The following is a 25,285-nucleotide window of genomic DNA, read 5'->3' as shown; positions in this document are numbered from 1 at the left end:
GAAGAAGAAGAAGAAGAAGAAGAAGAAGAAGAAGAAGAAGAGAAGGAGGAAGAAGGAAAGAGGGAAAGAGGGAAAGAAGGAAAGAGAGAAAGGGAGGAAGGAAAAGCCTAGGTGTTCCACAGCGGAGGCACATAGGCACATAGTTGTAACTAACTTGCCCTTGGTACCTTGTTACCTGGAGTGCTTGTTGTGTGCCAAGCATTATTTCAATTCATTCATCTTTGCATGCGATACACACAGTCGTCATTCATCCACTGACTTTACAGGTGGACCAATTACCTGTAAGTGGCCATAGGGGTTGACTAAATTTCCCAACATCACTCAGTTAGTAAGAGGCAGATGCAGGATCAGTATTGGGCAGCACGCTCTGGAGTTCACGCTCTTCACCTTGACATGGCACTGCCTAGTGGATGCGGGGGGGCTGAGCTTCTCAGTGCATGTTGGTTACAGTAGAGGAGAATCGGCTCTGAGGGTAGACCCTGTGTGTGTGTGCATGCACGCGTGCGTGATCAGATAGCTGAGGGGTTTATGTCCAAGTTCGCATCTCTTGTCTCTCCATCTCCCCTGACCCCACCCCAGGGTGCTGGAGAGAAAGGAGCAAAAGGAGAGCCTGCAGTGATTGAAAAGGTGAGGGGTCTGGATTGCGAGGGGGTTGAGGGGCTTCATGATGACAGGGGTCATCGACACTCATTTCTCCCTTTAGGGGCAGCAGTTTGAGGGACCTCCAGGAGCCCCCGGACCCCGAGTAAGTCATGGCTGAGTTTCCTTCTTCCAGTCTTTCCCTTCCAGCTGAGGGGTGTTTAAGCCCCTGGAGTGAGGAGTTGGGGTGTAATGTTGCCTGGCCAAGTGGAGGGTAGTGGACATTTGAGGCTGAAAGGATGAGTCAAAATAGGGAGAATGAACAACATAGAGACTGGGCAACATAGCAAGACCCCATCTCTTTAAAAATAGCCACATATTGGCCAGGCGCAGTGCCTCATGCCTGTAATCCTAGCACTTTGGGAGACTGAGGTGGGCAGACCGTGAGGTCAGGAGATCAAGACCATCCTGGCTAACACAGTGAAATCCTGTCTCTACTAAAAATACAAAAAATTAGCCGGGCGTGGTGACGGGTGCCTGTAGTCCCAGCTACCCGGGAGGCTGAGGCAGGAGAATGGCGTGAACCTGGGAGGCAGAGCTTGCAGTGAGCCGAGATAGTGCCACTGCACTCCAGCCTGGGTGACAGAGCGAGACTCCATCCCCCCCCCCCAAAAAATAGCCTCATATTAAAAAAAAAAATAGTGGTACCCACTTGTAGTCCCAACTACTTGGGAGGCCGAGGTGGGAGGATTGCTTGAGCCCAGGAGTTGGAGGCTGCAGTGAGCTATGATCATGCCACTGCACTCCAGCATGGGTGACAGAGTGAGATCATCTCTAAAAAAAGAATAGGGGTCAAAGAGTAGCGTTGGGGGTGAGTGTGGGTCAGCATTGCATTGGAGGAGTGGGAGTGACTCTGTAGTGGGGTAGGGAGGTCAGCCTGAGGTTAGAGTCAGTGAGTGGTAGGTTGAAAGTCAGCCTAGCTCAAACTTTGCACTTCCTGTGACTCCTGTTTATCTGTCCCCAACAGGGGGTGGTTGGCCCCTCAGGCCCTCCTGGCCCCCCGGGATTCCCTGGCGACCCTGGTCCACAGGTAAGAGACTCCCACTGGAGTGTATACTTCCCAGAGGAGTGAGGTTTGGGGCTGGGAGCATGATGGTCTGAACATAGATATGAGGGTGTGGCACTCGGGAACACCATCTCAGGGTTGGCACTGACCTCTTCTGCTCTCTGTCTCCCATCTGTGAACTATTTCTCTGGTTCCCCTTGTGTTTCTGGGGCGTACTCTTTGCTTTTCTTCTTTTGCCTGTCTCTGTTTCTGAGTGTCTTTCATCTCTGTCTTTCTCCTGTTGTGACTGTCTCTGTCTCTCTTCTGTCTCTCTCTGTTGGTCTCTGTCTCTCTCCCTCCCCCCATCTCTCTATCTTTGCCTCTCTCTCTATTTCTCCATCTCTGTCTCTTTACCTGGCTTTTCTGTCTGTCTGTCTCTCTTTGTTTCTGTCTCTGTATGTCTCTCCATCTGCCTCCATCCTTCTCCACCTCTCTCTCCCCTTCTCTTTGTCTCTGTCTCCATCTCTGTCTTTTCCTTTCCCCGTCTCTCTATTTCTCTCTGTCTCTTTCCTTGCCATGCTCCCTCTTTGATTCTGTCTCTGTCTGTCTCCATCTCTCCCTCTCTCTCTCTTTCTGACTCATCCTTCTGTGCCTCCCCTGTCCTCGCTCTCTCTCTCCCTCTCTACCTGTCTCCACCTCTCTTCCCCCATCCCTCTCTCAGGGCCCTGCTGGCCTCCCAGGAATCCCCGGCATTGATGGGATCCGAGGCCCACCAGGCACTGTGATCATGATGCCGGTAAGGAGATGGAGTGGCCCAGACTTGGGGAGTGGAGTCCTGGTCCAGGAGGGGGCTCTCCTGGGGGCTTCCCTCACCACTAAATTCCTCCCAGTTCCAGTTTGCAGGCGGCTCCTTTAAAGGGCCCCCAGTCTCATTCCAGCAGGCCCAGGCTCAGGCAGTTCTGCAGCAGACTCAGGTGAGTGGGAGGTGTGGACGTAGTGGGAGGAACCCCAGAGAGTGATACAGCCTGGGCGTAAGGAGGGGCTGGGCAGGAGAAGGGGGATATTTTTCTCCTGTAGATGCCTCTGCGGGGAATGTTGGGGGTCTTGTGGGAGGCCCCAGGCTCTGACCCCTCTGTCTTTCCAGCTGTCTATGAAAGGCCCCCCTGGTCCAGTGGGGCTCACTGGGCGCCCAGGCCCTGTGGTGAGTAATGGGACAACTGCATGGAGGGGGCGGTGCATGCCATTAGTGGAGAAGAATCATCTTCTAACCACAATTCTCCATCTGTCCTCCCATAAGGGTCTCCCCGGATATCCAGGTCTGAAAGGAGAGGCGGGAGCAGAAGGGCCACAGGTGAGACTGGTGGAGATAGGGCAGGATCGGATGGGAAAAGCCTTCCCCCAGGACCACAGGACACAGTGCTGGATGGGGAAAATGCCACAGGGGCTGGGGATACCCTTGCAATTCATGACTTTCCTAGAGAATGGCGGCTCACGTCTGGAATCCCAGCACTTTGGGAGGCCGAGGTGGGAGGATTGCTTGAGGCCAGGAGTTCAAGACCAGTCTGGGCAACATAGGGAGACCCTGTCTGTACAATAAATAAATATGTCCTTCCAAGCTGGGTACAGTGGCACACACTTGTAGCCTCAGCTCCTTGGGAGACTGAGGAGGGAGTATTACTTGAGCCCAGGTGTCCAGCCTGGGCAATACGGCAAGACCCTATCTCTAATTTTTTTTTAGTACAATAGAATAAGTCCCTCTTTCTTCTTATTTTCCTTTCCTTCCTCCTTTTCTCTTTCTTCTAGGGTCCCCGAGGCCTGCAGGGACCTCATGGACCCCCTGGCCGAGTGGGCAAGATGGTGAGTGACAGCGAGGTCCCCAGACCACCCCTTATCCATCCCTCGACACCCAACATGAGCCTTGGCTTTGTGACCTTGGAGTCTGCTGGTGTCATTAGTGGGACAAGAGTGCCGAAGACAGGGAACAGCAGCTCCGCTGAACGTGTGGTAAAGGAATCCGGCCAGGCCGTAGAGTCAGGAAGGACTGCCTGCAGGAGTGACGCTTGCCCTGAGATCTGAAATAGAACCAGATCAACAGATGGGGAAGTGGAAGAAACAGCATGGCAAAAAAGAGGCCTGTCACATGGAAGGAAATGACAAATAAGTCAATTTCAGATAGAGTCATGCACCACATAATGGTGCTTATAAGATGATTGGCTGCACGCGGTGGCTCACACCTGTAATGCCAGCACTTTGAGAGGCCAAGGCAGGTGGATCGTTTGAGGTTAGGAGTTTGAGATCAGCCTGGTCAACATGGGGAAACCCCGTCTCTACTAAAAATACAAAAATTAGCCGGGCATGGCAGCATGCGCCTGCAATCCCAGCTACTCGGAAGGCTGAGGCATGAGAATGGCTTGAATCCAGGAAGCAGATGTTGCAGTGAACCATTGCACTCCAGCTTGGGTGACAGAGTGAGACTGTGTCTCAAATAATAAGAATAAGAATAAATAAGTAAGTTGTTGGTCCCATGAGATTATAATACTGTATTTTTACCGTACCATTTATATGTTTGGGTATGTTTAGACATACAAATACTTACTATAGCTGGGTACGGTGGCTCATGCCTATAATCCCAGCACTTTGGGAGGCCAAGGCGGGCACGTCATGAGGTCAGGAGATTGAGACCATCCTGGCTAACATGGTGAAACCCCGTCTCTACTAAAAATACAAAAAATTAGCTGGGTGTGATGGCGGATGCCTGTAGTCCCAGCTACTCAGGAGGCTGAGGCAGGAGAATGGCGTGAACCCGAGAGGCAGAGGTTGCAGTGAGCCGAGATCATGCCACCACACTCCAGCCTGGGCAACAGAGCAAGACTCTGCCTCAAAAAAAAAAAAAAAAAAAAAATCAGCCATGGCATAGCGGCTCATATCTGTAATCCCAGCACTTTAGGAGGCTGAGGTGAAAGGATGGCTTGAGCCCAGGAGGTTGAGACCAGCCTGGGCAACATGGCGAAACCCGGTGTCTACACAAAGCACAAATAAAAAATTAGCCAGGTATGGTGGTGTGCACCTGTAGTCCTAGCTACTTGGGAGGCTGAAGTGGGAGGATTGCTTGAGCCAGGAGTTCAAAGCTGTGTTGAGTCATGATTATATCACTGCACTCCAGCCTGGGCAAGAGAGCAAGACCTCAGCTCTAGAACACATAAATACATTTTAAAAAATAATATCTTAACCTGGGTGTGGTGGCTCATGCCTATAATTCCAGCAGTTTTGGAGGCTGAGAAGGGTGGATTGTTTGAGTTCAGGAGTTCGAGACCAGCCTGAGCAACCGGGTGAAACCCCCACCATCTCTACCAAAAATACAAAAAATTAGCCAGACATGGTGGCATGCGCCTGTGGTCCCAGCTACTCATGAGGCTGAGGTTGCAGTGAGCTGAGAATGTGCCACTGCACTCCAACCTGAGTGACAGAGTGAGACCCCATCTAAAAAAAAATCTTGATGTTGATGATGATGATGAAGTTGGGTTCCTAATTTGGGGGAGGGTTCATCATTGACTTTTGGGCTCACTTTCTCCATAGGGCCGCCCTGGAGCAGATGGGGCTCGGGGCCTCCCAGGGGACACCGGACCTAAGGTAGGTGATGGGGCTGAGGTAAGACTTGGTGGGGGCTGTCAGGCTTGTGAGGTCAAGGCTCACTGGTGTCTCTGGACAGGGAGATCGTGGCTTCGATGGCCTCCCAGGGCTGCCTGGTGAGAAGGGCCAAAGGGTGAGTGTGTGAGGTCCCTCCCCCAGATCTAAGCCCTCCTCCCAGTATTCAACTCCCCCCTCTCCTCCCTCAGTATCAGAGTCATGATGCCCATGTCACTCCTCACACCCCATCTGCCTTCCCAGAGGGCTGGTCTCTCTGCCAACACCCTTCCACTCTGAACTCCCCTCTGTTCCCTCTCCAGGGTGATTTTGGCCATGTGGGGCAACCCGGTCCCCCAGGAGAGGATGGTGAGAGGGTAAGTTTGGAAGAGAGTTAGGGTCTGGTTTGGTGAGTAAGTTTGGAAGCCTGAATGAGAATCAGAGAGGAAGATCTGGAGGTCTCAGTGGCCAGCCTGAGAGCTGGGGACACACTGTGGGGTGAGGAGATGAGACTTGCAGGTCTAGGATTGGAGTCAGGTGCCTGAATGGAATCCCATGGACTTAGTCTGCAGGTTCCCAGGGATCTTGGTCTAATTCCGAGACCTCCTGGAAGGGGCTGCCCAGATGAGAGGAGGTGGCTCTCCCAGGGTTGTGTCTTCCTGTTCCCAAGTAATGATGCTTTCCCACAGGGATCAGAGGGACCTCCAGGGCCCACTGGCCAGGCTGGGGAGCCGGTGAGTATCAGGGATCCCTGGGCCCCTTGCTTGGTACAGGGGAGGGAGTCAGGACTCCCAGGGCCCCAGGACTTATAGGCTCCTGGGAACTCGCAAGGCCACACAGAGGTGATGTGGAGATAATTCGCCTGCTCCCTTGCAGGGTCCACGAGGACTGATTGGCCCCAGAGGCTCCCCTGGCCCCACGGGTCGCCCGGTGAGTGTCACTGGCTCTCTGCATCCCTGTCTGTCTTTTTGTTTGTTTGTTTGTTTGTTTTGAGATTAGGGTCTCACTCTGTTGCTCAGCCTGGAGAGCAGTGGTGAGATCTCAGCTCACTGCAACCTCCGCCTCCTGGGTTCAAGCGATTCTCATGCTTCAGCCTCCTGAGTAGCTGGGACTATAGGCACCCAAAATCACACCTGGATAATTTTTGTATTTTTAGTAGAGATGGGGTTTCACCATGTTGATCAGGCTGGTCTCGAACTCCTGGCCTCAAGCGATCCTCCCAAAGTGCTGGGATTACAGGTCTGAGCCACTGTTCCCAGCCCCTATATATCTTTTTTTTCTCACTTTTCTGCCCTCTGCATGTCCATATCTGTTGTGGCTTCTACGCCCACTCACCTTTCTTTTTCTTTTCTTTTCTTTTCTTTTCTTTTCTTTTCTTTTCTTTTCTTTTCTTTTCTTTTCTTTTCTTTTCTTTTTTCTTTCTTTGTTTTGACAGAGGTTTGCTCTTGTTGCCCAGGCTGGAGTGTAATGGCATGATCTCTGCTCACTGCAACCTCCACCTCACGAGTTCAAGCTATTCTTCTGCCTCAGCCTCCTGAGTAGCTGGGATTACATGCCTGGCTAATTTTTGTGTTTTTAGTAAAGATGGGGTTTCACCATGTTGGCCAGGCTGGTCTTAAACTCCCAACCTCAGGTGATCCGCCCGCCTCAGCCTCCCAAAGTGCTGGGATTACAAACACGAGCCGCGGTGCCCAGCCCCGCCCACCTTTCCACCTGCATCTCTCGGTGTCTCAGACTCAGGCTCCCCGCTTGTTGCTGTGTCTTGGTCTCACATCCTCTTTTCCCCTAGGGTGTGACTGGAATTGATGGTGCTCCTGGTGCCAAAGGCAATGTGGTATGTGCCCTGTGCCCTCTGACCCCGATTGTCCACATCCCTATTCCCTTCCATGACTGACCCCCCCAAGTCAATTTCACTACCGCCTCAGCACCATGACCCCTCTCAGCTTCACTGAAACCCCACTTTCTCCTCAGGGTCCTCCGGGAGAACCAGGCCCTCCGGGACAGCAGGGAAACCATGGGTCCCAGGTTTGGACTATCCTTCCCAATAATGGGGCATGGGAGTGGTCAGTTGAGACCTTAGACCACGCCCAGGCTTCCCAACCTCCACACTCACCGCTTCTTTCTTATGCCTTCGCTCATCTTCTTTTTCTGTCCCCAGGGACTCCCCGGTCCCCAGGGACTCATCGGCACTCCTGGGGAAAAGGTGAGTGACAGCTCCACCTACCGCAACCTCCTCAAGTCTCCTTCCTTCAACTCTGTTGCCAGGAAAATCTTCCCACCAGGACCCCTCTGTTAGCTCTGGATAGTGATAAACTGCAGCATTCCCTAAGCCAGCCCAGAGTTACAAAGTGTCCTTGTTGGGGAAGGATTGGTTGCAAGAAACAGAAACCTACCAAGGCTAGTGCACATAAGGGATATTGTCAGGATACAGAGAGCCCACAGAAGCCTGTCACAGAAGATATTACCAAGATGTACGGGCCCTGCGGGCTCATCTTTGTTCCCTGGCACATCTGCTTCCGCCTTCCCTGGCAGACACACTTCTTTCTGCACATATCTTTTTTTGGGGGGCGGGAACAGGGTCTCACTCTGTCACCCAGGCTGGAGTGCAGTGGCTCAATAATGCCTCACTTCAGCCTTGACTTCCCTGGGCACAGGTGATTCTCCCACCTCAGTCACCTGAGTAGCTGGGACTATCGGCGCATGCCACCATGTCTGGCTAATTTTTCTTCTCTCTCTCTTTTTTTTTTCTTTTTTGTAGAGATGGGGTCTCCCTGTGTTGCCCAGGCTGGTCTTGAACTCCTGGGCTCAAGCAATTCATCTGCCTTGGTACCCCAAAATGCTGGGATTACAGGCGAAAGCCATGATGCCCAACTGGGCATTTTTAAAGAGAGGGGTGTGCCTATGAATCCTCTATTTCAACGTGTCTCTTGCACTGTTTTAACTCAATTGTATTAATTATCTTTGTGGGTACATAGTAGGTATATATGTATGGAGTACATGAGATGTTTTGATACAGGGATGCACATAAAGAATCATGTCATGGAGAATGGGGTATCTGTCCCCTCAAGTATTTACTCTTTGTGTTACAAACAATAGTTATACTACTTTAGTTTTTTTTCTTTTTCTTTCTTTCTTTTTTTTTTGAGACGGAGTGCAGTGGCTCAATCTCGGCTCACTGTAAGCTCCGCCCCCTGGGTTTCACGCCATTCTCCTGCCTCAGCCTCCCGAGTAGCTGGGACTACAGGCGCCTGTCACTACACCCGGCTAATTTTTTGCATATTTAGTAGAGACGGGGTTTCACCGTGTTAGCCAGGATGGTCTCAATCTCCTGACCTCATGATCCACCCGCCTCAGCCTCCCAAAGTGCTGGGATTACAGGTGTGAGCCACCACGCCTGGCAGTGTTTTTTTGTGTTTTTTTTTGATGGAATTTCACTCTTGTTGTCCAGGCTGGAGTGCAATGGCATGATCTCAGCTCACTGCAACCTCCGCCTCCCATGTTCAAGTGATTCACCTACCTCAACCTCCCAAGTAGCTGTGATTACAGGTGCCCACCACCACACCCAGTTAATTCTTGTATTTTTAGTAGAAACGGGGTTTCACCATGTTGGTCAGGCTGGTCTCGAACTCCTGACCTCAGGTGATCCACCCTCCTTGGCCTCCTAAAGTGCTGGAATTATAGGCGTGAGCCACTGCGCCTGGCCTCTTTTAGTTATTTTTAAATGTAAAATTAAATTATTACCCAAAGCCGGGCACAGTGGCTCACGCCTGTAATCTCAACACTTTGGGAGGCCGAGGTGGGCGGATCACCAAGGTGGCCTGGCCAACATAGTGAAACCCCATCTCTAATAAAATTACAAAAATTAGCCGGGTGCTGAAGTCCCAGTTACTCCAGAAACTGAGGCAGAAGAATCACTTGAACCTGGGAAGAGGTTGCAGTGAGCCGAGATCGTGCTACTGCACTCCAACCTGGGTGACATGTAATTGACTATAGTCACCCTCTTGGGCTATCAATCTTGTACTGTTTTTATATTCTTCCTTGCAACCTTCCCAGAAGCAATGGATTTCTGAGGATCAGAGAGGGAAATAGGCTTGCCTGGGGTCACACAGCAAGTTTGGGCAGAGCTGGGATAGATTTCCTGGCCAGTGAGGTCTGCTTATTTCCTAACCTTGAGGCGGCTGCATGTCTGCGTAGATCTGATCCTAGTGGTACTCCAGAGCTCTGAGCACCTCTGTCTCTCCCCTGCTGTTCATCTTCTTTCAGGGTCCTCCTGGAAACCCAGGAATTCCAGGCCTCCCAGGAGCCGATGGCCCCCCGGTAAGAACCACAAGCTGGGAAAAGTAGGAAGGAGAAGGGGGAAGCTTGGGAATTGGAATGGCGAGTTTTGGTCTCTGACAACTTAGAATGTTTCTTCCCCAGGGTCACCCAGGACATGAGGGCCCCACGGGAGAGAAAGGGGCCCAGGTGAGTCACCAGGAGGTTAGGCTGGGTTGGGGACGAGGGTCAGGAGGCAGGGCCTGGAGTCAGGGGCCACAGAGGAGAGAGATGAGGACTCTTAGAATGTGGAAAGGACTGTCTGGAATGGCACTGACCTTATCTTCCTCCCAGGGTCCACCAGGGTCGGCAGGCCCTGCAGGCTATCCTGGACCTCGGGGAGTGAAGGTAGGTGATACTGGGGCCTTGCGGGTAGGAGTGATTTACCAGCTTTGGGTTCAGGGATGCGACGCAGCTCCATTGGAAACTTCTGAATGTGTGGAGAGGGGAATCAGCTGGTCAGGCCAGATGTCATGGGACTGTGGTTTGGAGCTGCACAGCCAAGGACAGCCTTACAGTGTGTTGTCACCTTGTCACCTTGTTCCTGAAAACAGCTAAACCCATTAGAGGCCGAACACATTTATTTCTTTTTTCTTTTTTTCTTTTTCTTTTTTCTTTTTTTTGAGACAGAGTCTCGCTTTGTCACCCAGGCTGGAGTGTAGTGGAGTGATCTCGGTTCACTGCAACCTCTGCCTCCTCCCTGATTCAAGCGATTCTCCTGCGTCAGCTTCCTGAGTAGCTGGGACTACAGGCATGCACCACCAGGCCCGGGTAATTTTTGTATTTTTAGTAGAGACAGGGTTTCACCATGTTGGCCAGGTTGGTCTCGAACTCCTGACCTCAGGTGATCCACCCTCCTTGGCTTCTCAAAGTGGCTGGGATTACAGGCGTGAGCCACTGCGCCTGGCCCAAGGGTTGTGTTAACTCAAACTCAGAATCACATAATCTATACGCACACTAATGCTGACTTAAGCCAAGAGCTGCACCTTGGCTAAATAGAGGTGCAGGGGCGTTAGAGTTCACATCCATATGGAAGCTGAGTCCAGTGACATTGTAACCAAATATAGATGTAATTTACCTGAACATTAGACAAGCTTAGACACTCTATAATCAAGGAATTGGCTATACTGTAGCAGGCACAGAGTCTGGCAAGCATCACTCTCAGAGTTACATTGTAGCCAAGCATAGTTACATTTTTTATCTTTTTTTGTTTTTGTTTTTGAGACCTGGTTCTGCTCTTGTTGCCCAGGCTGGAGTGCAGTGACACCATCTGGGCTCACCACAACCTCTGCCTCCCAGGTTCAAATGATTCTCCTGTCTCAGCCTCTCGGGTAGCGGTATTACAGGCATGTGCCGCCATGCCTGGCTAATTTTTGTATTTTTTATAGAGAAAGGGTTTCTCCGTTGGTCAGTCTGGTCTTGAACTCCTGATCTCAGGTGATCCGCCCACCTTGGCCTCTCAAAGTGCTGGGATTACAGGTGTGAGCCACCACGCCCAGCCTTAAACGTTTTATTTTTTAGAGACAGGGTCTTCTCTGTTGTCCAGGCTGGAATATAGTAGCATAATCATGGCTCACTGAAGCCTTCAACTCCTGTGCTCAAGTAATCCCCTCATTTTAGCCTCCAGAATAGCTAGGACTATAGGTGTATGCCACCAGGCTTGGCAGTTTTTTCATTTGATTATTATTATTATTATTGAGACAGGGTCTCACTCTGTTGCCTGCGCTGGAGTGCAGTACCACCATCACAGTTCACTCACTGCAGCCCGGAGCTCCCAGGCTCAATCAGTCCTCCCACCTCACCCTCCCAGGTAGCTGGGACTACAGGTGCACGTCACCACATCTGGCTACTTTTTTTTTTTTTTTTTTTTTTTTGTACTTTTTGTATAGATGAGGTTTTCCTATGTTGCCCGGGCTGGTCTGGAACTCCCGGGCTCAAGCAATCCTCCAGCCTCTGCCTCCCACAATGTTGGGATTATAGGCGTGAGCCACCATGCCCAGCCTCTAGTTACATTAATTGATCCCTAGTTGAGTCTAGTTACATTGTAACCAATCCCTACCTGTAGTAGTTGAGTCTAGTTACATTGTAGCCAAAGCTAGAGAACAACTTGCAGCCAAGCTCAGTTACATTGTTTCTCTGTGGCTGGAGACTAACCACATGGGTTGTATTGGATCCAAGTGCATTGTCATTGTAGCCACTGAGCTCAGAGATGTTGCAGCCAAGCGCAGTGTTCAGAGTTTGGTATGAGCAGCATCCAGACTTGTACTAAGCGCTGTCTCCATAGCCAAGCACAGTCGCCTTGTAGCTGGCACAGTGGGGAACATTCCTTTGCCTTTATAATGAGGTCCGGGCCTGGAATGTTCATCCTCTTTCTTCTGCCAGAAGGAACTGTGGATAAAGCGTCTCCAGGAGATGGGAATCACTTACTTGGAAATTTGGCCTTCCCCGCACACCCCCGCACAGATGACCTTGGGAGGCCTCCAGTGGGGAGGGAGGGGTCTCTGGGGAAAGATCATTTCTTCTGAAGCTGCCCCTCCCAGCTTCTGCCTAGCATCCTCTTGGGACTATCCTGGCTGCTTTAGAGCAGGGGACTGAGTTTGGGTTCCTTCTTAAGCAGGGAAGAAGCTTGAGAGCTTTTTTATTTTTCAGGGCACTTCAGGCAACCGGGGCCTCCAGGGGGAGAAAGGCGAGAAGGTGAGGAGAGAAGAATTCATCAGAGGAGAGGGAGCCCCAGTCATGGGGTCCTGGTTGTGTTCCTTCCCCGAGGCCCTCACTTCTGGCCTCTGTCTGTCTCACCCAGGGAGAGGACGGCTTCCCGGGCTTCAAGGGCGATGTGGGGCTCAAAGGTGATCGGGTAAGACCAGATGAGGGGTGGTGTGGGTCTGGGGGGCTCGGGGAAGATGGGAAGGGGATGAGCTGGGGCTAGACAGAGCAGGAAGGACAAAAGATGGATATTAAAGACTCCTTTTTCTTCCAGGGGAAACCCGGAGCTCCAGGTCCCCGGGGAGAGGATGGTCCCGAGGGGCTGAAGGGGCAGGCGGGGCAGGCTGGCGAGGAGGGGCCCCCAGGCTCAGCTGGCGAGAAGGTAAATGACTCCACCCTCCAGCCTCCCACAGTCAAGGGGTCCCCAACCTTTTCCCTCTGCCCTTTACCCTTTGCCCTTTTATTAAACCTTCGACCTCAGGAGGTTGCTACCATCCTTGTCATCTTTAATTCCTCAGCTCAGCATTATAGAGCAATTTAATGCACCCAACTTATGTGTTTATCTCCATAACCAACACATGCAATAGGCATTTTCATCCCATTTTACAGACAAGGAAAACTGAGACTTGGAATGGCTGATTGACCTGCCCAAGGATATGCCCCTAGCAGGCAGGAGCGAGGACTTGAACTTTGTTTCCCTGACTCCCATCCCATTAGCCCATTCACCATGCCCCAGCCAGCCTGACCTTTCCTCCTCTGACCTCCAGGTTGCAATTTCTGACCTTTGTCCCATAACCTCTCTGCAGGGCAAGCTTGGTGTACCAGGTCTCCCAGGTTATCCAGGACGCCCTGGACCTAAGGTAGGAAGCTGGGGGTGGAGGTAGAGATGGAGATGGGCAGGATTCAGAGACTAACGTCCAAGGTTCTAGGCTGTGGTCTTGGGGGATGAGCTGCCCGCCCCACGGGCCATTGAGAAAATGTAAAATGTGGGCTTTGGCCAGGCATAGTGGCTCATGCCTATAATCCCAGCACCCTAAGAGGCTGAAGTGAGAGGATTGCTTGAGCCCAGGAATTCAAGACCAGACTGGGCAAAATGGCAAAACGTTTTCTCTACAAAAACATATAAAAATTAGCCAGATGTGGCCAGGCATGGTGGCTCATGGCTGTAATCCAAACACTTTGGGAGGCAGAGGCAGGCGGATCACTGGAGGCCAGGAGTTCAAAACCAGCCTGGCCAACATGGAGAAACCCCGTCTCTACTAAAAATTCAAAATTAGCCAGGCGTGGTGGTGCATACCTGTAATCCCAGCCACTCGGGAGGCTGAGGCAGGAGAACCGCTTGAACCCAGGAGGCAGAGGTTGCAGTGAGCCAAGATCATGCCATTGCACTACAGCCTGGGCAACAAGAACGAAACTCCATCTAAAGAAAAAAAAAAAGGCCGGGCGTGGTGGCTCAAGCCTGTAATCCCAGCACTTTGGGAGGCCGAGACGGGCGGATCACGAGGTCAGTAGATCGAGACCATCCTGGCTAACACGGTGAAACCCCGTCTCTACTAAAAAAATACAAAAAAACTAGCTGGGCGAGGTGGCGGGCGCCTGTAGTCCCAGCTACTCGGGAGGCTGAGGCAGGAGAATGGCGTGAACCCGGGAGGCGGAGCTCGCAGTGAGCTGAGATCCGGCCACTGCACTCCAGCCTGGGTGACAGAGCAAGACTCCGTCTCAAAAAAAAAAAAAAAAAAGAAAAAAAAAAGAAAAAAAAAAAAAAGAAAAAAAAAATTAGCCAGATGTGGCCGGGCGCAGTGGCTCACAGCTGTAATCCCCACAATTTGGGAGGCAGAGGCAGGTGAATCACTTGAGGTCAGGAGTTTGAGACCAGCCTGGCCAATGTGGTGAAACCCTGTCACTACTAAAAATACAAAATAATTAACTGGGCATAGTAGCATGCACCTGTAATCCCAGCTACCCAAGAGGCTGAGACAGGAGAATTGTTTGCCACTACACCCCAGCCTGGGTGACAGAGGGGTACTCTGTCTCAAAAAAATTTTTTTAAAGTGAGCTTTGGCATCACACAGACTTGGGCTCAAATACCCTCTTACCTGCTCCGCGATCTTGGGCAAGTTTCTTGAGCCTGTTTTCTCTGCTATGAAACAGACGTCCCAGTAATTTCCATCTCATCATTTTGATTATAATAATGTTGATAATGGTGATGATGACAGTGATTATAAAACTGTAGGATCCTTTCATTTGGTGTGATTAAGTTTCATTCACCAACAATATCAGTTAAAGGGGAGAATCACAGAATCATAAAATACACATCTTACATATCTTGAATTAATTATAACTTATAGTCAAATGTACTTATGCAAAAACGTACTTATATAAAAACATAACATTTGTTTGCCAATGTTTTGATGGGTGAGGATACTGATGAGATTCATTTTTCTGCCTAAACTACACCCATATTATATCACTGATGAGTTCTGTTTCTATAGAGTAGAGGAGGAACCTAAAGACATTTGGGGCCGGGCGCCATGGCTCATGGCTGTAATCTCAGCACGTTGGGAGGCCGAGGCGGGTGGATCACCTGAGGTCAGGAGTTCACCACCAGCGTGGCCAACATGGGAGAACCCCATCTCTACTAAAAATACAAGAATCAGCTGGGTGCAGTGGTGGGTGCCTGTAATCCCAGGTACCCGGAGGCTGAGGCGGGAGAATTGCTTGAGCCTGGGAAGCGGAGGATGCATTGAGCTGAGATGGTGCCACTTACTCCACTCTGGGCGACAGAGTGAGACTCTGTCTCAAAAGAAAAAAAAATAGACATTTGGGAAGATATTTGAGGGCAGAATCCTCCTAGAGTTTCACATTTTTGCTCTGTTGAGCTGATAGTTATCTCGCCTACGTTGAAGTTGACAGTTTTTTTTTTCAGTGATTTCCCTTTACATTGACTCCTTTTCCTTTAACTTATTTTTTTATTTTTTTCTTTTTAATGATTGGGAAAAAAACTTTTAACTTAGTTTTAATAGACAACTTTATTTTCCTTCCTTTCTTCCTTTCTTTCTTCCTCCCTCCCTTCCTTCCCTCCCTCCCTGCATCGCCCTCCCTTTTCTTTTTTCTTTTCTTTTCTCTTTTCTTTCTCTCTCTTTCTTTCTTTCTCTCTCTCTCAGTCTCTCTGTCTCTCTTTCTTTCCTCTTTTACTTTCTTTTATCTTTCTCTCTCTCTTTCTTTCTTTCTTTTCTTTTCTTTTTTTTTTTTTTTTTACATGGAGTCTCGCTCTGTCACCCAGGCTGGAGTGCTGTGGCGCAATCTTGGCTCACTGCAAGCTCTGCCTCCCAGGTTCATGCCATTCTCCTGCTTCAGCCTCCCAAGTACCTGGGACTACAGGCGCCCGCCACCATGCCCGGCTAATTTTTTGTATTTTTTAGTAGAGACGGGGTTAGCCAGGATGGTCTCAATCTCCTGACTTCGTGATCCGCCTACCTTGGCCTCCCAAAGTACTGGGATTACAGGCATGAGCCACCGCACCTGGCCTCTCCTTTCTTCCTTCCTTCCTTCCTTCCTTCCTTCCTTCCTTCCTTCCTTCCTTCCTTCCTTCCTTCCGTTCTTGCTTTCCTTTCAGACAGGGTGTCGCTTTGTCATTCAGGCTGGAGTGCAATAGTGCAATCATAGCTCATTGCAGCCCCCAATTCTTGGACTCAAGCAGTCCTCCTCCCTCAACCTCCTGAGTAGCTGGGAACCACAGGTGCACATCACCTGACGAATTTTTTAATGTTTTACAGAGACAGGGTCTCACTATGTTGCCCAGGCTGATCTCAAACTCACAGCTTCAAGTGATTCTCCTACCTTGGCCTCCCAAAGTGCTGGGATTACAAGTGTAAGCCACTGTACCTGGCATAGACTAAGGTTTTAGAAAGTCCTTGTGTGCAAGTGTTCAGGACCCTCAAAGAGTGTTGGGGCCAGGTGTGGTGGCTCACACCTGTACTCTCAGCACTTTCAGAGGCTGAAGTAGGAGAATCGCTAGAGGCCATGAGTTCAAGACCAGCCTGGGCAACATAGTGAGACCCCATATCTACTAGAAATTTATTTTTAAAATTAGCTGGACATGGTGGCGTGCATCTGTAGTCCCAGCTATTCAGGAGGTTGTGGTAGGAGGATCACTTGAGCCCAGAAGGTTGAAGCTGCAGTGAGCTATGATTGCACCACTGCACTCCAGCCTGGGTGACAAAGTGAGGCTTTGTCTCTTAAAAACAAAACAAACAAAAAAAGAGTATAGGGACCATGGAAACCCCAGATGGGAAGGGAGAGTAGAGGGAGCCCGAAATGGGCTTTGAGGCGGGATGCCACCACAGACTGGGTAACTTGGGCAACTGTTTTTTCTGATCTGAACTCAGTCTGCACAGTGAGGTGTGGGAGAGGATATCAGAGCCTGTGATGTCTTCCCCCAGGTGGAGGAATGGTTCCTCCAGCATGGACTGGAGTCAGTTAACAAATATTAAAAAGCACTCACCGTGTGCTAGGCAGTGGGGTATAAGACCAGTGAGCTATGCTACAGTGGGGCATTGAATAAGTAAGTCAGTAAGGGTCATTTCAATGCAATTGTTCTTCGGAAAACAAAATGGCACAATGTGACAGACGGAGGGTAACTTGGGCAGTGTGGAAGCCAGGATGGTGGCAGAAAGGCATTCTAAGGAGGTGACATCTGAATGAGATCCAAATGGTCAGGAGTGGCTGACTTTGTGGAGACCTAGGAGACGAGAATTTCAGCCAAAGAGAGCAGCCAGTGCAAAGGCCCTGAGGCAGGAATATACTGCTGTGCCCAAGGAACATCGAGGAGGTTAATTTTGCTGCAGTGAAACGAGAAGGGAGGAGAGGAAGTGAGAGGAGAGAAGAGGGCTGCCTTATAGGAGGCTGGGGCTGTAGAGACTAAGGAAGCTTCTGGAATCAGTGACCTGGAAATGCCTCAAAGGATGGTATGAGGGGTCAGTTCCACCCACCACTCACTCCTCACCCTCATGTCTTCTAATTCTCTCCACTCAGGGATCCATTGGATTTCCCGGGTCCCTGGGACCCATAGGAGAGAAAGGGAAGTCGGTGAGTCATGACTGGGGGTAAAGGAGAGGGGTGAACTTGTCTGAGGGGAACAGCATGTGTGGTTGTGTCTGATGATGGGTGGACCATGAGTGTCTGTGTCTATGCCTGGAAGCACTTGTGTGCACACATGCTATTATATGCAATGCATGACACGTGTAGGTGATTACACATGGTATTACCATGAATATGACTTTAAGTATGTGTATGTGTGTTTCATGTATCTTTCTTTCTTTCTTTCTTTCTTTTTTTTTTTTTTTTTTTTTTGAGATGGAGTCTCGCTCTATCGCCCAGGCTGGTGTGCAGTGGTGCGATCTCAGCCTCCCAGGTTCAAATGATTCCCTGCCTCAGCCTCCCGAGTAGCTGGGACTACAGGCGCCCGCCACCATGCCCGGCTAACTTTTTGTATTTTTTAGTAGAGACGGGGTTTCACCGTGTTAGCCAGGATGGTCTCCATCTCCTGACTTCGTGATCCACCCGCCTCAGCCTCCCAGAGTGCTGGGGTTACAGGCGTGAGCCACTGCACCTGGCCTCATGTATCTTTCAATATAGATGAGACAGAGTTTGAATGCTGCAGCCTGCAGGCCTGTGCCTGGGTGAACAAGGGCATGAATCTGCATGCACTTTGCATGATGGTGGGCATAAATGTGTGCAAGAAGCTTGTACACATGTGTGAAAGGACATGTGTATACACATGTGTGTGTTTCTGTGCACACTGAGTGATGTGTATACAGGCATGTATTGTATTTGTGTTGCTACATGTGTATTGTAACAGTGTTAATGAACATTGTATTTACATTCATGAGTGTATGTATACTGCTGTGTTTATCAGGACAAAGTCCTCAGATGAATCCGGGCCTGCCTATGTTTACAGTGTGTATACATATGTGCAAGAGATGTATTACATGATGAGTTCTGTGTCATCTTCAGGCTGTGGATTGCCAAACGCATGCCATGATTGCATGCAATCATGTATGCATACTGCACAACTGTGATAAATATATGGATCTGTGGGCAAACATGCTTGCACGTTTGGACTCTGTAGATGCAATCATAGTTATAATTGTGTGTTTGAGATCTTTGTGTGGTTTTGAGTACAAGTTGTATTTGTGTGTATGTGTATGACTGAAAGGCTTGTGAATAAATGTGTGGCAGACAGCTTTCTGGGTCTGTGACTGGGTGCCTTTTTGTGTTTGCATCATGCCTTTGCACCCTAATTCTCTTCTGCTTTCTCTCTTACAATTTATTTTCAGGGAAAGGCAGGGCAGCCAGGCCTGGAAGGAGAGCGGGGACCACCAGTAAGAAAATAGAGAGTGCCCCCTACCCTGCTGGGACCTGGGGACACGGCTGGGAAGGAAAGGTGGTGGAGAGGTCATCAGAGGGCAGGGAAAGGGTTTGGGTTACATCAATGTCCCTGGAGAGGGAGTCACAAGGGGAGGGGACCTGGAAGACTTGGTCTCATCTCCCAGGCTCCCCCAACCCCTCATATCTGATCTTTGCTTTTTTTTTGTTCAGGGGTCCCGTGGAGAGAGGGGGCAACCGGGTGCCACAGGGCAACCAGGCCCCAAGGTATGGGATGGGTGGGCAATCAAGGCCCCCCATGCCTCAGGCTCAGCCAGTCCCTCCCAATTCTTCCCAGTTGAGTTTGTTCTGGGGCCTGAGTCTCATTCACTCTGTCCTAGGGCGATGTGGGCCAGGACGGGGCCCCCGGGATCCCTGGAGAAAAGGTGAGTGTGTGTGTGTGTGTGTGTGTGTGTGAATGTGCATGTGTATGTGTGTCAGAGAGAGAGAGAGATTCTGAGTGGAGGACAAGTCCAAGAGATGAAGAGACATTATAATGCAGTGGTAAGAGCAGAGCTTAATTGGGTGTGGTGGTGCACGCCTGTAGTCCCACCTACTCTGGAGGCTGAGATGAGAGGATTGCTTGAGCCCAGGTGTTGGAAGCTGCAGTGAGCTAATCACACCACTGCACTCCAGCTTGGGTGACAGAGCAAGACTCCATCTTTAAGAAAAGAAAAAAAGGAGCACAGCCTCTGAAGTCAGAGAGCCATGAGTTCTCTGCCACTCACCTACTGTGTGCCCTTGGGCAAGTCACTTAACCTCTCTGTACCTTAGTTTTCTCCTCTGTAAAATGGGAATAACCTCAGTCTCCCAGCCGCAGTGGTGAATAAAATGACTGACTGTGCGGAGAATGCCCTGCCCATGCCTGGCATGCAGTAAGCACTCAATGTGTGCTGCATCCTATTGTCATTATGTGGGGCTCAGGGAGTGGGCAGAGAGGCAGGAAGGATGAGACAATGACTTCCGGTTCCATTTCAGGGCCTCCCTGGTCTGCAAGGCCCCCCAGGATTCCCTGGGCCAAAGGGCCCCCCTGTGAGTGAGGTCACCCTCATTGGGGGTTGGGTGGGTGGAGGATGTGGGAAGGGAGGAGGCCCTGTATCTGTGCCCCAACTCTTTCCCACCTCATCCCCAGGGTCACCAAGGTAAAGATGGGCGACCAGGGCACCCTGGACAGAGAGGAGAATTGGTGAGTAACCCCTCAACCTTTGATTGCTGATCCTTTTTTCTTTTTTTTGTTTGTGTGTGTGTGTGTGTGTGTGTGTGTGTGTGTTTTGTTTTGTTTTTGAGACACAGTCTCACTCTGTCACCCAGGCTAGAGTGCAGTGGGGGCGATCTTGGCTCACTGCAACCTTTGTCTCCCGGGTTCAAGCAATTCTCCTGCCTCAGCCTCCTGAGCGGGACTACAGGCGCGCGCCACCACGCCTGGCTAATTTTTGTATTTTTAGTACGGGGCTTCATCATATTGGCCAGGCTGCTCTCCAACTCTTGGCTTCGAGTGACCCACCTGTCTCTGCCTCCCAAAGTGCTGTGATTACAGGCGTGAGCCACCGCACCAGTGGCCAGATTCCTGATTCCATCAGGTCTTCCCTGTCTCCCCGTCCTCCATCCCTTCCCCCTTGTAACACCCCCCACCCCCATTTAATTTTTCTCTCTAGGGTTTCCAAGGTCAGACAGGCCCTCCTGGACCAGCTGGTGTCTTAGGCCCTCAGGTCAGAACGGACTCCATAAACCTCCCTTGTTTTGTACCAGTTGGGGGATACTTAGGGGAAAGCTGGACTCCTAAGCGACTCCCCTAGGCCGCCCCAACTCAAGAGGAACCTGCTTCCTCACCAGGGAAAGACAGGAGAAACGGGACCTCTGGGTGAAAGGGGGCCTCCAGGCCCCCCTGGACCTCCTGGCGAACAAGGTCTTCCTGGCCTGGAAGGCAGAGAGGGGGCGAAGGTGAGACCCTGTCCGTTAGAGACCTTGGTTGAACATCCAAGATCAACCGAAGGCTCAGAAACAGTCTCATGGGGGAGGGGGCCCTGAGTCACAGACTGGACGGAGATATCCCCTCCCTGGAGCTTGACTTCCCTCCTCTGCACTCCTGCAGGGGGAACTGGGACCACCAGGACCCCCTGGGAAGGAAGGACCAGCTGGACTCAGGGGCTTTCCCGGCCCCAAGGGGGGCCCTGGGGACCCGGTGAGTATCTTTGGAGACCCTCCTGCATGTCCCTTAGAGAAGGAAAGGATGGGGGGGTCAGGGGAGGGATGGGGGAATGGCATTTGGGATGTGGGAAATGATGAAAGCAAAGAAATGCTGGAGGGAACTGGAGAAGGCAGACCCCTCAAAGCTCAGTGTCCAGTCCCAGGAGAGAGGTGGGGACTGTGAGCTCCCCACAGAGGAAGACAGGACTTGGGGACACCCTTGGGAGTCTCTTGACTGTGAATTATCTCCTACTTCAGGGACCTACTGGCTTGAAGGGTGATAAGGGCCCCCCAGGGCCTGTGGGGGCCAGTGTAAGTATAACCGCTTGTGCTGGGTGGGGGCAGGGTGGAGGGGACTCAAGGTGTCTTGGAAGCTTGACATTGTCATAATAAAACCCATGATGGAGGCCAAGGCAGGCGAATCACTTGAGGCCAGGAGTTCGAGATCAACCTGGCCAACACGGTGAAACCTTGTCTCTACTAAAAATACAAAAATTAGCCAGGCATGGCGGTGAATGCCTGTAATCCCAGCTACTCTAGAGGCTGAGGCAGGAGAATCACTTGAACCTGGGAGGTGGAGGTTGCAGTGAGCCAAGGTCAGTTCTGTTGCTCACTGGCTGGGCCGTTTTAGTCCTTGGCAAGCCTCAGTTTCCTTGTCTGTAAAATAGCCATGATGAGAAGCCTCATCTCATGTATGATCACAAACCTCATTGAGATCATTTATCCAACAAATACTTAACCTGTGTGTTGGCCACCAACATATAAAAACCCCTTTTCTTGGGCCAGGTGTGGTGGCTCATGCCTGTAATCCTAGCTCTTTGGGAGGCTGAGGCTGGAGGATCGCTTGAGCCCAGGAGTTTGAGACCAACCTGGGCAACATAGCCAGGCCCTGTCTCTACAAATATATATATATATATATACACACGCTGCCAGGAGGACTTTGGCTTTTGTTCTAAGTGAGATGGGAGCCATGGTTCTTGAGCAGGGGAGGAATGTGCCCAGCCCCTCAAGTGCTCACAGGCACCCTCTGGCCACTGCAGGAAGGGAACAGGTTAGATATAATCCTGGTAACCACAGAACTCAGTGCCTGGTGGCTTAAAAATCCTCCATAAAGGAGAGCTACTACTGGTATTATTCCTGATTCGTCACCCTGTTTTCAGGGATCCCCTGGTGAGCGGGGTCCTGTGGGCCCAGCAGGAGGCATTGGACTTCCTGGCCAAAGTGGCAGCCAAGGCCCCGTTGGCCCTGCAGGCGAGAAGGGGTCCCCGGTAAGTGACTTGCCCATCCCATTCTTAGGGCCTCCTCAGGGTCTGGCCCTGCCACATCCCAGGACATGGCTCCTGCAGGACATTCTTGCCCTGACATCCCCCTTTCCATTTCCCACAACAGGGAGAACGTGGCCCCCCTGGCCCCACCGGCAAAGATGGGATCCCAGGGCCCCTGGGGCCTCTGGGACCCCCTGGAGCTGCTGGGCCTTCTGGCGAGGAAGGGGACAAGGTGAGGGACTCACAGAGAGGAAGGGTCCAGGGGAGGATGGAGGTGAACGGAAGCTGGGTCTTCATCCCATTTCCTCTGCAGGGAGATGTGGGTGCCCCTGGACACAAGGGGAGTAAAGGCGATAAAGGAGATGCGGTGAGTAGAGATCCCCAGTGAGGTGGGGCGGGGTGGGTAGCAGAAGAGAGAGGAGGCCAGGGATGTAGAGATCATTCTTCACGGGGTAGGAGAGGCCATGGAGTTTTCTGCCGTCCAGGGTACCATCTTGATACCTACATGCAACAGAAGGTACTTGAGCTTCCTGGAGCAATGGGTCCACAGAACCCAAATGCAGAGAGGACAGGGATAGCTGGGGCTCCCAAAGAACTGGAAAGGCACTGGGGTGCGGGTAACCTCCTTCTCCATTCTAAGTGACATGTCCTTCCCTCTGCCCGTGACTCTGCGTGGCAGGCACTGAGGCATCTGATACCCAACTTCCCTCCGAACGTCAGCCCCAGTGTCTTGCATCATTGAGCCAGCTTCATCCCTGGGTCTTGGTGGAGCTTGTGAGGAAAGGTCCTGATGGCCAGGGCTTGGCTTAGGACAGATGTTTGTCTGATCTCGTCAGTTGGTGGCTGAGAAGACAGGATTTGGGGGGATGTAGCTGTTGCTGCCTGGTAGGGGGTGTGGGTTGGGAGGCAGTGATTGATAGCTCCAGTGCCCTCTCTAATCTTAAACCTGAGGGAATTTTTTGATTCTGTTTCCTGTTCTCCCAGGGCCCACCTGGACAACCAGGGATACGGGGTCCTGCAGGACACCCAGGTCCCCCGGTGAGTGGCCCCAGCTTTGCAGTCCTTCTCTGGATCCTTGATGAGAGGGCTAGTGGGAGCAAATGACAGTGGAAGTACACTGACTCAATCCAAACCTCAAACCCAACCCTGATCCTCCCTCAGTACCGACACCCGATGTGAACTCACTCCAAGAATTGGAGTCAATCCTAATCCAACCATGTCATCCCTTCAATACCAACACTCAATATGAACTCACCCTCAGAATCTTATTCAATCTCAACCCAACTATGTCTTCCCCTCAATACCAACACCCAATATTAACCCAACCCCAGATTCGGAGTCAACCCCAACCCAACTATATCTTCTTCTCAATACTGACACCCAATGTGAACTTAACCCCAGAATTTGGCACAATCTCAACCCAACCATGTCTTCCCCTCAGTGTCAACACTCAATGTGAACTCAACCCCAGAATCTGGCCCAGTCCCAACCCAACCATGTCTTTCCCTCAATACCAACACCCAATATGAACTTACCCCCAGAATTTGGCTCAATCCCAACTCCAACCATGTCTTCCCCTCAATGCCAACACCCAATATGTACTCACCCCCAGAATCTGAGTAAATCTCAACCCAACCATGTCTTCCCCTCAATACCAGCACCCAATATGAACTTGACCCCAGAATCGGAGTCAATTCCAACCCAACAATGTCTTCCTCTCAATGCCAACACCCAATGTGAACTCAACCCCAGAATCTGGCCTAATACCAACCCAACCATGTCTTCCCCTCAGTGCCAACACTCAATATGAACTCAGCCCCAGAACTGGACTCAATCCCAACTTCAACCATGTCTTCTCCTCAGTGACAACACCCAATGTAAACCCAACCTCAGAATTGATTCAATCCCTGCCCAGCCATGTCTTCCCCTCAATACCAGCACCCAATATGAACTTGACCCCAGAATCGGAGTCAGTTCGAACCCAACAATGTCTTCCTCTCAATGCCAAGACCCAATGTGAACTCAACCTCAGAATCTGGCCTAATCCTAACCCAACCATGTCTTCCCCTCAGTGACAACACCCAATGTAAACTCAACCTCAGAATTTGATTCAATCCCTGCGCAACCATGTCTTCCCCTCAATACCAACACCCAATATGGACTCAACCCCAGAATCTGGTTCAATCCTCATCCTCAACCTTGATCTGCCCCTCTATATTGATGTCCAATATATACTCAGCCCTAAAATTGAAGTAAATTCCGACCTAAACCCAGCTCTGAACCCCATTTCAGCCCCAGTCTCAACTATGCTCATGACCTTAACCTCAGTCCTATTCAAACCTTATCTTCAGCCAGACACGGTGACTCATGCCTGTAATCCCAGTACTTTGGGAGGCCAAGGCGGGTGGATCACCTGAGGTCAGAAGTTCAAGATCATCCTGGCCAAAACGGTGAAACCCCATCGCTACTAAAAATACAAAAATACTCACCCAGGCATGGTGGCGGGACCCTGTGATCCCAGCTACTTGGGAGGCTGTGCCAGGAGAATTGCTTGAACCCCGGAGGCAGAGGTTGCAGTGAGCCAAGATCGCACCACTGCACTCCAGCCTGTGTGACAGAGGGAGACTCCGTCTCAAAAAAGAAAAAAAAAAAAAAAGAGAGAGAGAGAGAGAGAAAAAAAAAAAGAAGCCAGGCACAGCGGCACACGATTGTAATCCCAGCTACTCGGGAGCCTGAAGCAGGAGAATCGCTTGAACCAGGGAGGCAGAGGTTGCAGTGAGCAGATATCTCACCACTGCACTCGAGCCTGGGTGACAGAGTGAGACTCCTCAAAACAAAGCAAAGCAAAGCAAACAAACAAAAACAAACAAACAAAAACGACCAACCAAACAAAAGCCTTATCTTCCAATCTCTTAACCAAGCCCTGACCCAGACCTGTCCTTTTGTGTTTATTTATTACCATACAATAGGAACATACGGCCCTATCCTTAACCCCAACTCTGACCTACTCTTCCAATGCTGACCCCAGACCTGAACTCAAACTTTGAATATGACCCTGGCTCCAACCTCAAACCCAACCCTAAATTCCATCTGAACCCCATTTGAACCCTGCCCATGACCTGAACCTCGATGGCAAATCTGA

General features: G+C 50.9%; 1 protein-coding gene across 2 annotated transcripts in view; it reads left to right on the top strand.

Annotated features, from left to right (window-relative positions):
* Positions 1-25,285, top strand: part of LOC105478152 (collagen type V alpha 3 chain) — a 50,726-nt gene that overhangs the window by 12,177 nt on the left and 13,264 nt on the right. For both annotated transcript variants that reach the window (XM_011735227.3, XM_011735309.3), the window contains exons 9-45: positions 580-627; positions 704-745; positions 1,607-1,669; positions 2,346-2,420; positions 2,515-2,598; positions 2,769-2,825; positions 2,922-2,975; positions 3,428-3,481; positions 5,201-5,254; positions 5,334-5,387; positions 5,572-5,625; positions 5,938-5,982; positions 6,125-6,178; positions 7,038-7,082; positions 7,220-7,273; positions 7,407-7,451; positions 9,512-9,565; positions 9,668-9,712; positions 9,857-9,910; positions 12,212-12,256; positions 12,363-12,416; positions 12,540-12,647; positions 13,072-13,125; positions 17,300-17,353; positions 18,604-18,648; positions 18,866-18,919; positions 19,033-19,077; positions 19,670-19,723; positions 19,824-19,877; positions 20,347-20,400; positions 20,525-20,632; positions 20,784-20,873; positions 21,137-21,190; positions 22,039-22,146; positions 22,268-22,375; positions 22,457-22,510; positions 23,128-23,181. In XM_011735227.3, the coding sequence (XP_011733529.2) occupies positions 580-627; positions 704-745; positions 1,607-1,669; positions 2,346-2,420; positions 2,515-2,598; positions 2,769-2,825; positions 2,922-2,975; positions 3,428-3,481; positions 5,201-5,254; positions 5,334-5,387; positions 5,572-5,625; positions 5,938-5,982; positions 6,125-6,178; positions 7,038-7,082; positions 7,220-7,273; positions 7,407-7,451; positions 9,512-9,565; positions 9,668-9,712; positions 9,857-9,910; positions 12,212-12,256; positions 12,363-12,416; positions 12,540-12,647; positions 13,072-13,125; positions 17,300-17,353; positions 18,604-18,648; positions 18,866-18,919; positions 19,033-19,077; positions 19,670-19,723; positions 19,824-19,877; positions 20,347-20,400; positions 20,525-20,632; positions 20,784-20,873; positions 21,137-21,190; positions 22,039-22,146; positions 22,268-22,375; positions 22,457-22,510; positions 23,128-23,181 (2,232 nt within the window). The remainder of the gene's footprint in view (positions 1-579; positions 628-703; positions 746-1,606; positions 1,670-2,345; positions 2,421-2,514; positions 2,599-2,768; positions 2,826-2,921; positions 2,976-3,427; positions 3,482-5,200; positions 5,255-5,333; positions 5,388-5,571; positions 5,626-5,937; positions 5,983-6,124; positions 6,179-7,037; positions 7,083-7,219; positions 7,274-7,406; positions 7,452-9,511; positions 9,566-9,667; positions 9,713-9,856; positions 9,911-12,211; positions 12,257-12,362; positions 12,417-12,539; positions 12,648-13,071; positions 13,126-17,299; positions 17,354-18,603; positions 18,649-18,865; positions 18,920-19,032; positions 19,078-19,669; positions 19,724-19,823; positions 19,878-20,346; positions 20,401-20,524; positions 20,633-20,783; positions 20,874-21,136; positions 21,191-22,038; positions 22,147-22,267; positions 22,376-22,456; positions 22,511-23,127; positions 23,182-25,285) is intronic.

This window comes from Macaca nemestrina, chromosome 20 (assembly GCF_043159975.1).
Source record: "Macaca nemestrina isolate mMacNem1 chromosome 20, mMacNem.hap1, whole genome shotgun sequence".
Taxonomy (NCBI): Eukaryota; Metazoa; Chordata; class Mammalia; order Primates; family Cercopithecidae; genus Macaca; species Macaca nemestrina.
This window is presented reverse-complemented; position numbering and strand designations above follow the sequence as displayed.